This window comes from Austrofundulus limnaeus, unplaced genomic scaffold (assembly GCF_001266775.1).
Source record: "Austrofundulus limnaeus strain Quisiro unplaced genomic scaffold, Austrofundulus_limnaeus-1.0 Scaffold1804, whole genome shotgun sequence".
In the NCBI taxonomy this organism is placed as follows: Eukaryota; Metazoa; Chordata; class Actinopteri; order Cyprinodontiformes; family Rivulidae; genus Austrofundulus; species Austrofundulus limnaeus.
In genome coordinates, this window is record NW_013954206.1 from 2965 (window position 1) to 15523 (window position 12559).

A 12559-nucleotide genomic window follows, 5' to 3' on the forward strand; every position below is an offset into this window, starting at 1 on the left:
AAACAAAATAAAAAAAGTAAAATTAAAAGAAACCATCAAATTTTTCTTGAATTAATAATCCGTTCTAGGCAGGTCCTTTTTACATTATATGTTCAAAACGGAGCAGGTAAAAGATACAAGATCTTTTGCTTTCCTGCCCTTCTCATACTCATAACAAACATTTAAATGTTCTCACACCAGATAAACACAAATTATTCCCACACTGAATGACATTTAAATCTTACATTCTCATCCTTACATGTACAATTATTTATGCATTTTAATATAAATAATATTGAGACACCCATCCTACATAACCTATTTACCAGTAAGCTCCTTTTTAAACATTTCTTTAAGCTGGTTTATGGATGGATGGATGGATGGATGGATGGATGGATGGATGGATGGATGGATGGATGGATGGATGGATGGATGGATGGATAGATGGATGGATTCAATAAAGGAAGGAAGTTAAAAATCCAAAAAGTCTCACTTCAGGCTGTAAATGTTATTATAAACTGTAGTAGCCATTTTAAAGCTTGTGCTTTAAATTAAATTATCTCTTTCCTTCTTTGCACTCTCACAAATCCCTAACATAAAACACAAAGTTTACATTTACGTTCTGTTTAATTTTTTGAATTTTTAAATAAAAACAGTAATGTAGGCTGATGTAATGATGTTTTTTTTACATTTATGTAAAAATTGACATTAGCAGCAGAAAATATCCACTTTTTTGAACAAAGCTTCAAGACAAATGTGGTTTGTTGTAAACACATTTTGCATTCTAAAAATGTGAATATGCATACAATGACAACTTGTCAGCTACAAGGATGCATAACATTAGTATGTCTTGCCCTTCTCAGAGTGACAATATGTGCAGCTAAGAACATAAACACAGTTGGAAAATGTTTAATGGGATAATAAATCAAGCGAAAGTTTATCTCAAACGCTTGTAGTTTGATCTCTGTTTGCAACTACAGATGTCTCCCTCTGCTGGTAGTAAGGGGAAAATGCTMTTTTAAAGTACATTTATTTCACTCTATCCTTGTTTTATGGAGAATTTGTTGTGAGATATTTAGCAATTAGGTACTGTTGCATAGATCTTCTTTACCCTCCTGTCCTTTCTGGGTCACGGGAAGCTGGCGCCTGTCTCCAGCAGCAAGAGGCTGGGTATTGCTTGTCARTGAATCCTATATAAAATCCAGCTAATGTGTTTTGCTTTCAGAAAACATGATTACCGGTATATTTCCATCCGTTATCTTTAGGATTATTTTATTTTTATTTATCTTTACTAAATATTTTTTCTAGTCATTCACATGTTTCAATATATATTCTTCTGTTTTTAAACCCATTTGCACATTTCAAACTCACTAAACAGTAAATAATTTTGTATTAACTGATGTAAAGTTTCATTGTATATATATTTTTTATTTATTTATAGGGTGAAGCAGGATTAAGTGGAATACCTGGGCGAGACGGCACTGAGGTAAACATTACAATTAATTACCAAATTATGAGATATTTATTACTGTTTCTGTTTATACTTAAAATGTCTTTCATTTGTAGGGGAAACCAGGTTACAAAGGAGAGAAGGTACCGATTATTAGTGACAAATGAAGACACTTTCTTTTCTTGGCAAAGTTTTTTGTTTGTGATGAACATTTTCTTACAGGGTGAGAGGGGTGAGTGTGGCACTCCGGGAATCAAAGGAGACAGGGTACGACATCTTTAGTGACACTAAAACTGGTGAATATTTCATGTTGATAATTGTTTGCGGTGTTTTTCATGCCTGTTTATATCTTGTGTGATTGGCTTCAGGGCCCACAGGGTTCAAGTGGAGTGATCGGACCAAGAGGTCTGCAGGTTGGTAAAAGCTCTTGTATTTGTTGTATTTTCAACATTTTTTTGAGCTAAAATTTAAAAAAGGACAATCTGGTTGAATTTACATATGTTCTACTCACTTGCTTTACCTGTCTAATCAATATTTATCTTTTAAAAAAATGTAAACTTTATCTAAGGAGGCATTTTAACACTAACGTTCACATCTTCTCAAACAATGATTGTATGATGTTTCTACTCAGGGGTTACCAGGACCACAAGGAGACATCGGACCGGAGGGCCCTCAGGGGAAGCAGGTCAGCACCTTTTATACCCCATCATTCACTTTCTGCTGTGACCCTCACATTTCCTTCTGAGATAAGTTTGCACAAAGGCAGCAGCTTTTACCACCTTCATTTTTAACCCTACAGCAACATTTTTGTGCAGGAAGATCCCTGTGTGAACGTTTGGCAAACCGCCAATATCCCATGTTGTTACTGTTTTTTTATACAAAAAACCTTTTATGACAGGTTCTCCTGTGTATCCTGTCACTAAATACTGACTGAAAAGAGCCTGCAGCTTTGTCTGCCTCGCAAACACAGTTGACAGTTAATAACATTCATAGACAGTCTGTAAGGACCTGTAGGCTGTATTTACTCAAGTTAACAGGAGTCTTGGTGGTCTGCAGGTAGCATAATTCATGCCAGGGAATTCCCCTAGAATAAGCTATTGTATGTTTAAGTATCCATCATATATTATATTAACAATACGCATGTAATTTATGTGTACAAGCAATTAAGTTGTTTTGTTAAAAAATGTAAATAATAGTTTTTACTTTATCTTTTGGTAGCTATCTAAATTTCAAAGCAAAATCATAGCATTATTTAAAACTTAATGAAGTTCCTATTGTTAAGCATCAAAAGAGTATTTCGCTTGTGCACGTGCTATTTCAGCATATGTTTCGATTATTTTTATTTGTCAAAAAAATCAGGTAATATTTGTTGGTGTTTTTTTAGAATAGTGACAAAATGCACTAAATATTTGATTTAAAAGGTATAATGTGAATACAAGGATAGAACTAACTTATTTTACTTGAGGTTCAATTTAAGCAGCAACTATTGATGTTGTTTGTTTGTCCAAATACCAATTTTTTTGCTATTTTAATTTAATTTTTATGCTTTGAACAATTCTACAATGCCACAAAAAGTCTAAATTTCACAAGAAACACCCATTTTCTGCACCAAACACTAACTGTAATATTTTGCTTTTATTCTAACCATAAATGTTATGCAGAGAAGGTCAAAGTCTACCTGCCACAGTATCTGTGGACGTTTTGAAGCATCCTGCAGAAATAATGCTGAAATTACTGTGATTGAAGAAGGATCAGTTCTTTTGTAAAAGACCTTCGGTATTTCTGTGTAAAAAAATAGGTTAACCATTTCKAAGTAAGGTTTTTGGAATTTTATACAACTTAAATGTCCATACTAATAAAAATGTGTACAAATGCACAGTTAAGTACTTAAAGTCTTTGATCTTGAGTCTATGTACAAATTTTATTTACTGTCTTAAAGATGTTATTATTTTTGGCAAGCAAGTTGTCTTTTWAAGAAATGAAATTGTATTTTAATCAGAAGGGATAAAGAGGTTCAACAACAAGTGCAATATACAGTAAAATAGTTATACATATGTGGTTTTGTTAATGACATTTTTAAAATTCACCTGGTATAGATGACCCCAGTATAACAGTGTGAACTTGTAAAATAGTATTTTTTCAGTTTGTTTGTGTGTTAATGTTTTTGTGATCACAGGGTGAACGGGGGCCACTTGGCCCTCCAGGGATTCAAGGAGAAGCAGGTATTGGACTCCCTGGACCAAAAGTAAGTCATCCTGCAAACTMACCTTCACTTTATTGTTCTTCTCATTTATTTGTGATGAATAAAACTCTTCAAGGTTCTTACACTCAGCTGGTAAATCTTTGTTCAGGGTGACATGGGATTCCAGGGCCGACTAGGTCCTCCCGGTCCTCCAGGAGTGGGGGAACCAGGCCCTCCTGTAAGTTACAAATCACAACAAAAGAAGAAAAATAATATTTAATATTAGATCTGTCACTGTTGGAGTGACTTGCACCTTTTGCCATGTTTACAGGGACCCCAAGGGCAACAAGGAGTTCAAGGGGAGAAAGGACCCCAAGGAGAAGGGCTTCCTGGACCAAAGGTTATTTCAAGTCTATATTAACAAAGAAAACTGTCATTTATGTCATGCTAATTGTTTAAAGTGAAGAAAAATCTAAATTTAGAAAAAGATCCGGAAGGCAAGTAGGATGAGAACAAGAAAATCTTGGCTTGACCATTCTCAAACTGAAAATATAAATAAATGATGTCATCAAAGATGAGACACTATAATCATAAAACAATTATTTCCATCCATCCATCCATTTTCTTCCGCCTATCRGGGGTCGGGTCGCGGGGGCAGCAGCTTCAGAAGGGAGGCCCAGACCTCCCTTTCCCCAGCCACTTCTTCCAGCTCCTCCGGGGGAACRCCAAGGCGTTCCCAGGCCAGCCGAGAGACATAGTCTCTCCAGCGTGTCCTGGGTCTTCCTTGGGGCCTCCTCCCAGTGGGACGTGCCCGGAATACCTCACCAGGGAGGCGTCCAGGAGGCATCCTTACCAGATGCCCAAGCCACCTCAACTGGCTCCTCTCGACGTGGAGGAGCAGCGGCTCTACTCTGAGTCCCTCCCGGATGACCGAGCTTCTCACCCTATCTCTAAGGGAGAGTCCAGCCACCCTGCGGAGGAAACRCATTTCGGCCGCTTGTATCCGGGACCTCGTTCTTTCGGTCATGACCCAAAGCTCATGACCATAGATGAGGGTAGGAACGTAGATCGACCGGTAAATCGAGAGCTTCGCTTTCTGACTCAGCTCTCTCTTCACCACGACGGACCGGTACAGCGCCCTCTTTACAGCAGACGCTGCGCCAATCCGCCTGTCTATCTCCCGCTCCGTTCTTCCCCCATTCGTGAACAAGATCCCCAGATACTTAAACTCCTCCACTTGAGACAGGGCGACCCCCCTGACCCGGAGAAGGCACTCTGCCCTTTTCCGGCTCAAGACCATGGCCTCGGATTTGGAGGCACTGAGCCTCATCCCGGCCGCTTCGCACTCGGCCGCGAACCGCTCCAGCGAGAGCTGCAGATCTCGTTCCGATGAAGCCAACAGGACCACATCATCCGCAAAAAGCAGTGATGTGATCCTAAGGCCAATATCCTAAAACAAGATCCAAGATCCTAAAACAATTATTTATAGTATATATTTGTTTTATTGTATGTGTAAATCTGCAGAAAATTTACATACAAATTAGTCTCAGTCAAATTATCAAAGATCAAAGAAAATAAGTAAAAACAAAAACTCAATTAAAAGATTTAGTGTAGAACTAATCAAATCCTAATGAGACGATATTCATTACCAAGACTCATGAACTCTACATCATTTTGAGTCAGATGTAAAAACAGGAGTTATTTAAATTAACTGAATATTAATTAATTCATGTTGGAGTTTTGGGCTCTAAATGCGTTGATCTAAAATGACATCAACAACCTATCAACACAAATCTTGTAAGAAGATATTTGCCATGCTTGCATTGTGCAACTGCCGCTGCTAACACACATTAAGAGTGTACATTTTAGTAGTTTGACTGAACCTTAACGGACCCATTTTTCACCTTCCTGACAGTTCTTTGTTCCAGCTCATTTGATTCCAATGTTGAAGATGACTGTAAAAATGCTGTTTCTCTCAAGCTGCAACATGCTGCACCAAGAAACAGAAGGGATTACCCTTTCAAATACAAAGCTGGGATTCCACAAATGCATGCAATGACAGCTGGGTTTACGCTTTAGCAGCTAAGAAAACAGTTTAAAAAGTGAACTTAAAACACTGAACAGCAGTTATGAACAACTACAGTTGTAATGTTTACCACTGCAGTTCAAAATTAAACTTGTGAGCAATTTTACTCACTTTACATATTTGACTTATGAGACATTACATTTTCTCTTCTGTTGAATTCTGCATCTGTTAAATTAAACTTGACCCTAGCTGTCAGATGTGATCAAAAACTCTCATCTTTAGCTCTCAGTACTTTTATATCACAGACACCAAATACTGAGGTCAAGAAAAAGAACAGTCATATTTGATGTTTGTGTTATAATTTGCAACAGGAGCCAACATGCTTTTTCTTTGCTATTCTGTGAATAATGCTCTGAGCCAAATTCAGGCAACTGTGGTTTATTTTAATCGACAGGGTAACCTGGTTTTGTTTCACAGGGGGATCGAGGATTTACTGGACCGAGAGGGTCGAGGGGACAGCAGGGTGTTGGCATCAAGGGGGAAAAGGTGGGTTGTAAATTTCTTTGACAAAGAAAATCACCTGTCAAACAAAGGTACTAATTAAAATTAGTGGGAGCAAGGTCAAAACAGATGATTTAACCTGACCAAGATTATTGACTTCCAGGGTGAACTGGGACCCCCAGGTCATGCCGGGCCAACTGGCCCAGTAGGGGTGGGCATCCAGGGAGAAAAGGTCAGCTCCTTAGATTGCTCTGTCTATTAAAAACACTCTGAAACAAACAAGGCTACAGAATTTATCAAGAACCACATTTAATAAATATTTTACTGGATTCAATTCTGCAGGGAGTCGAAGGACCAAGAGGTCCACCAGGAGTCAGAGGACTTCCAGGAGAAGGTTTACCTGGACCTAAGGTTTGCTGAAACACTTGGAAACAAACAACTTTGTGAAGCAGATTAGACATGTTTAATCGTGATTTTAGACTGTGCTGACATATTTTTATTTTTATTAAAAAATAAAGGAGATAAAGGAGACATTGTATTATTATACTATTACACAATAAAAGACGTGCAGAGTAAAATATACCAGAATTATCATTAAAACTAAACTCTGTACATACCAAGAGAGTTTTCAGAGTGCTCTGTCATAAGAGTTAATTCAAAGCCAAAATAATTAGTTAATCTAACTTAAGCTTCAGTTGTTCCAAAATCTCTACTATGGAAGTTAAAAATTTAGCAATTTGATTCCTGAATTAAACTGAAGTTAAGTTAGACCAACCATGAAAAAATAGTATCTTAAACATGTACAAAAAGTAACTTAACTAGTGTTGTTTCTGAGAAAAATAAATAAATAGTTTTAATAACCTTTGTTCTTCTGCTGCGTATATTTTTAGGGAGACCAAGGCTTACCAGGAGAGCAGGGAGCTCCAGGAGAACGAGGCATCGGTGAACCCGGTCCAAAAGTAAGAGAAATGTTTTTCTTAACAGCATTTGTATTCTAATTATAGCTCACAGTATTTGTGGGTATATCAAATGACTATCTGCCATCACAGGGAGAACCTGGAGCAACAGGACTTGGTGGTCTACCTGGTCTTCCAGGAGAAGATGGAGTATCAGGACAAAAGGTAAAGTAGGTCACGCCTATTTGGTAGAAATCTTCCAACCCTATAAAGTGCCTAAACCCTGAACATTTTGGTCTATTTGTTTAAAGGGGACAAAAGACCAGTTTGCGTATTTACTGAATTCAATGTTTGCTTCTAACAGGGGGAGCCAGGTTTACCAGGTGTAAGGGGTCCTGAGGGGCCACAAGGAATTGGCATTCAAGGAGAAAAGGCATGATCTGAATAACGTTGTGTGTGTGTGAGTGTGTAGAGTATACTTTATGTTATTGAACAATATACTCAGATAAAGTCTTCTTCTTCAGGGCGACCAGGGTCTGAGGGGCATCCGTGGGCTACATGGGCCTCCTGGGATCGCAGGACCTTCTGGATCAAAAGTAGGAAATCCACTAAAACAAGAAAAAAATAACATTGTGGTGTGATACAGAGACATAGTAAAACAGATAACTCTAGTACTTTGCGCATCATAAATCTGTTACTTAAGGTTTATGTCACATTAATTTGTCCTTTGAACAGAGCCAAAATATGACTCTTTAATTTATTGTTGGCATTGCAAGCATTTCCAGAAACACACACTGATTCCTGCCAACTTTTATTTTTCCAGGGTGAGCGTGGAATTCCAGGCCCACAGGGCATCCCAGGGCAGCCAGGACGGTCCATATCAGGTCCAAAGGTAAAAGAAAAACTTCATTGTTGAACTGTTTCTGTTAACACTCTTCTTGGCAGGTAGCCAGGAGAACTGTCAAACTGTTTTACGTAAAAGAAAACAAGCAGACACAAGTCATCAATTTGACTCTTTTCTTTTTTTTTTCTGTGTTCAGGGTGAAGTGGGTCCTGCTGGACCRCCTGGTCATATTGGAGAAACAGGCCTTGGACTACCTGGTCCCAAGGTAAATACTTTCACTTATGACTTTTTCATGATTTTAGATTAATCGTGCAAAATATTTGCATAGTCAGCACCATAGCATTGGTAGTAATGTCTGAATTTTGTTTCACCAGGGTGATCGTGGTCATCCAGGTTCACCAGGTCCACTTGGTCCAAAAGGTGAAGGCATCCAAGGCCCTGAGGTTTGTATCATCATTTAAAACATCCAATAATTCAATTCTGTGCATCTTAAATGATTGTAATTATGAAGGCTTACTTCCAGGGTCCTCAAGGCTTACCAGGATTGCCAGGTGAGCCCGGCCCAGAAGGAGTGGGAATTCCTGGTCCTAAGGTTTGTGCCTGCAAGGATTTGTGACCAGATCGTCCCCCCCCCCCCCCTTTTTTTTTTTTTTTTTTTTTTGCTTAGGTGTGATTTTTGTGTGCTGAACAAATTTTGTGACAATATCTTGTCTGTTCTAGGGAGACATTGGTTTTAGAGGACTACCAGGTCTGCCCGGTCCACCTGGCGAGGGCTTACAGGGACCACCAGTAAGATCTGCTGGCCTGCAGTTTGGTCAACAATAAATGTTTGCTTTGTTTTATCCACAGTAGATACATTAGTTGAACCATTTCCACACATTTAGGACAAGGACACAAGTGGACAGTCTTAGTCTTTCATCATTTATCAGCTTTACTCTTCTTCTAATGTTTATAATATTTATAGGGTAATATTGGCAGACCAGGACCTTCTGGTCCAGCTGGGCCTGCAGGAGAAGGTATTCAAGGTCCAAAGGTAAATCACTGTCTTTCTTTAATGCAACACAAGTGAAGCAAATGTTATGTTAACTGATTGGTGGTGTTCCACTATAAAACTACCTGAGATTATGGCTGCTAAGGAATAAATTAGGGTAATTCAAAGGATTAAAGATTTTCTGTTAAATTGAATTATCTATTCACAGGGTGAGCCAGGCCCTCAAGGTATGACTGGACCCAGAGGGCCTCAGGGAGAGGGCTTTCCTGGAGCCAAGGTGATGAGATTCACACATTTTCCAAATGATTTATCAGTGTTTCATTTGCTGAAATGTCTTTTCACTGGGACAGGGAGACCGTGGGTTACAGGGAGAAAGAGGAATGAAAGGAACAAAAGGAGATATGGGAGATTCTGGAGTTCCTGGAGAAATGGTAAAATATAGTTTTAGAAATTAAAAGTCGAGCATCCCTTTAAACGCTGCATATTTGTTGTATGTACTGTACATCACACTACTTTCTAAAAATGTTTTGTCAAAGATGTGTACACAGAACTGTAAGAAAGTGTTCAAAAACTGGATCTCTTCCTGTTTAAATGAACTGATCACAAAGTATAAGAAATAAGACTGCATCTAAAATTCAATCGGTCACAAAAATCCCTTCAGTACATTCAGTAAGTTGAGTCAGCAGCTTGAAAATAAAATGTTAGCTTATTAATATCATCATGAGTCTGTGCTTTTTAACACTAATACCAACACAGTAATTCCATTTTCAACTTTTCTTTAATTCCAGGGAAGACCAGGGACAAAAGGAGAACCAGGCCTCACTGTAAGTTTACTAAACTACCCTTCTTTTTAGATAAAAAATGAACAAAAAACACATACATTCCGCAAATTTATGATTTTTATATTTTTCAGAAAGAAGATGTTATCAAATTGATAAAAGAAATATGTGGTAAGCCTAGTTTTTTGTGGTGCTTATGAGTAAATTTTATTTATATACATGCAATGTGCTAAAATAAGCCCAGTTATAGACTCACATTAAGTAAGGATAGTTGTGAAGGCTTTATTGTATTTTATCATTTTCAGGTTGTGGCATCAAGTGTAAAGAAAGACCCATGGAGCTTGTCTTTGTTATTGACAGTTCAGAAAGCGTCGGTCCAGAGAACTTTGAGATCATCAAAGACTTTGTCACAAGGTTGGTAGACAGAACCACCGTCGGACGCAACACCACCAGAATTGGGATGGTTCTGTACAGTCTGGATGTCAATTTAGAGTTCAACTTGGCTCGCTATATGAGCAAYGAGGAGGTCAAACAAGCGATCAGGAAAATGCTTTACATGGGTGAGGGCACTTACACTGGGACTGCTATAAGAAAGGCGACTCAGGAGGCCTTCTTCAGCGCCCGGCCCGGAGTTAGAAAGGTAGCGATCGTCATCACTGATGGTCAGGCAGACAAACGAGAACCTGTCAAGCTCGACATGGCGGTGCGGGAGGCTCATGCTGCCAACATTGAGATGTACGCTCTGGGAATTGTTAATTCCTCCGATCCTACGCAGGCTGAGTTTCTGCGAGAACTCAACCTGATTGCTTCTGACCCGGACAGTGAACACATGTACCTTATCGATGACTTCAATACATTGCCAGGTGATACGCCAATGCAGATGCTGTAACGTTTTTTAAGTGTGTTCTCAAAATAAGTGTTAAATGTTCATTTTGTTTCTCAGCGCTGGAGTCTAAACTTGTCAGCCAGTTCTGTGAAGATGAAAACGGAGCTCTCATTTACAATCACATCCCAAATGGACCCTGGAGCAGTAACAATGGGCTTGGTTTTAATAGAATCAATGGTAATGGGCACAATGGCTATGACAGTAAGAGTTATAATTTCGGAAACAATGGCTATGGGAACAATCACCAAGAGGAGGCTGAAAATCAAAGACAAACCAAAAGCAGGAGCCGAGGCGACACGTTCATGCTGCCGATCAGAGCCAATCCTCTTCCAACTCAGGTCTTTGCRGAAAACACCTTTGTATTGTCTGATTACAATATTTTCCACTAAACTTCTTGAAATTTATCACATTAAACACATAACACTCTGTCATTTGACTTTAGGTGGTGGAAGATGAAGATGGTGAAGATTTAGACWTAAGAGCACACGTACGGACTGATAGCAGTGTGTCTACAGTCAATAAATCAGTGCTGTCATCATCTGTTAAAGACAACTCGGTCTCCAATGAGACATCGTCTGAATCATCATCATCATCGTTGCCATCTACATCTACAACACTTGTGTCAGCCCTGGGCTCCAATTCATCTTTAAACTTTAATCGGTTGCAGCCTGTTGTGAAGCCTGACTTGCCTAAAGGTGAGAATGCCATCTCTGCTCAACAGACTTCATTTTATGAAAGACTTTGGCACATTATAGTCGTGATGCACGCTTGCGTGTTTAGGAAAATGRTGTGCACTCATTTGCTGTTACTATGCTTCATTTTATGTTACTAAGCATAAATGAAAAAGAAGCATGTAATTCTTGTTCAGTCGATAACACTTTGGAAAACTCACGCACCTTTTTGTTTTTTGTTTTTACTCAGAGGTCCGTCCTCCAAATCCCCGCTGCGATCTCATCATAGACCAAGGCACATGTCGAGACTACGTCATTCGCTGGTACTACGACAAACAAGCCAACGCCTGTGCTCAGTTTTGGTARGGAGGCTGTGAGGGAAATGACAACCGTTATGAAACTGAAGAGGAGTGCAGGGAGGCTTGTGTCATTACCAGAACAGGTAAGATCTGTAATCTTGATTTTAGTAGTAATAGCCATCTTCTGTTTGTTTCTAACCTMATTCTTGTCCTTTTGTTTCAGCAGCATAAGAAGATGAGACAAACAGCAGACAAATCTACAATTTTCTTATTTGTAGTTTACTGATGATGTATTATTTCTTGTGTTCAGCCATTTTCTTGCACTGAACGGTTGTCCACAGACACATTTTTTTATAGTTTCGTTAAAAATTTGAATACATGTTCTATTGTTGCTTTATGATTTACCTCAGAATTCAGTTAATATTGATAATGCTTCATAAATTAGAAWATATGTATTTTTTGAGGACTTTCATTTGCTCTGAAACCTTGGAAAACATGCATGATTTAACTTATGGATTCAACATCTCTCTGAGCCATGTGCTTTACAATCAGGAAACAGAAATGTGATGATATATTGATATGATTTTCTTATTTGTGTTTTTTGTTTTGTTTTAATTTTATTATATTTGTTTGTTTGTTTTGTTTTTGTATTTTCATCTATTTTTTTATTTGTTTCCATTGCAATGTGTTGATATGATCACTGGCAGCTGTAAGTTTTGGATGCTGCTTTCCAGAATTGTAAAGTAACTAAATACAAATACTTTGTTAGTGTACTTAAGTAGAAATTTTGGCTGTCTGTACTTTTCTTGAGTAATTATTGTTCAGCCTACTTTTTACTTCTACTCCTTACATTTTTACACAATTATCTGTACTTTCTACTCATTACATTTTTAAAAAAGTTAAGAAGTAGAAAGTCCTTACTCCTATTTCATTAGGGCGTCTTGTTGTTAAAAATATATATTATCCTGATAAACTGTGCCAGTGAATTTAATTATGGTTGGATGAGAAATATAATATACAGTATATACATATAATATATACATATATATATACAG

The 12559-nt window shown here is 38.2% G+C and overlaps 1 protein-coding gene across 2 annotated transcripts in view; it reads left to right on the forward strand.

Annotated features, from left to right (window-relative positions):
* Nucleotides 1-12289, forward strand: part of LOC106536403 (collagen alpha-1(XXVIII) chain-like) — a 14936-nt gene extending 2647 nt beyond the window's left edge. Inside the window, 30 exon segments of one of the 2 annotated variants that reach the window (XM_014033677.1) lie at nt 1421-1465; nt 1546-1572; nt 1652-1696; nt 1798-1842; nt 2061-2114; nt 3606-3674; nt 3781-3849; nt 3943-4011; nt 6115-6183; nt 6302-6370; nt 6481-6549; nt 7029-7097; nt 7188-7259; nt 7399-7467; nt 7559-7630; nt 7858-7926; nt 8075-8143; nt 8253-8321; nt 8402-8470; nt 8599-8667; nt 8843-8911; nt 9078-9146; nt 9220-9300; nt 9658-9693; nt 9783-9819; nt 9954-10511; nt 10592-10872; nt 10977-11229; nt 11456-11647; nt 11728-12289. In XM_014033677.1, coding sequence (XP_013889131.1) covers nt 1421-1465; nt 1546-1572; nt 1652-1696; nt 1798-1842; nt 2061-2114; nt 3606-3674; nt 3781-3849; nt 3943-4011; nt 6115-6183; nt 6302-6370; nt 6481-6549; nt 7029-7097; nt 7188-7259; nt 7399-7467; nt 7559-7630; nt 7858-7926; nt 8075-8143; nt 8253-8321; nt 8402-8470; nt 8599-8667; nt 8843-8911; nt 9078-9146; nt 9220-9300; nt 9658-9693; nt 9783-9819; nt 9954-10511; nt 10592-10872; nt 10977-11229; nt 11456-11647; nt 11728-11735 — 2841 coding nt within the window. In that variant the 3' untranslated portion in view covers nt 11736-12289. 2 annotated transcript variants of the gene reach the window in all.
* Nucleotides 12290-12559: the final 270 nt, after the last annotated feature.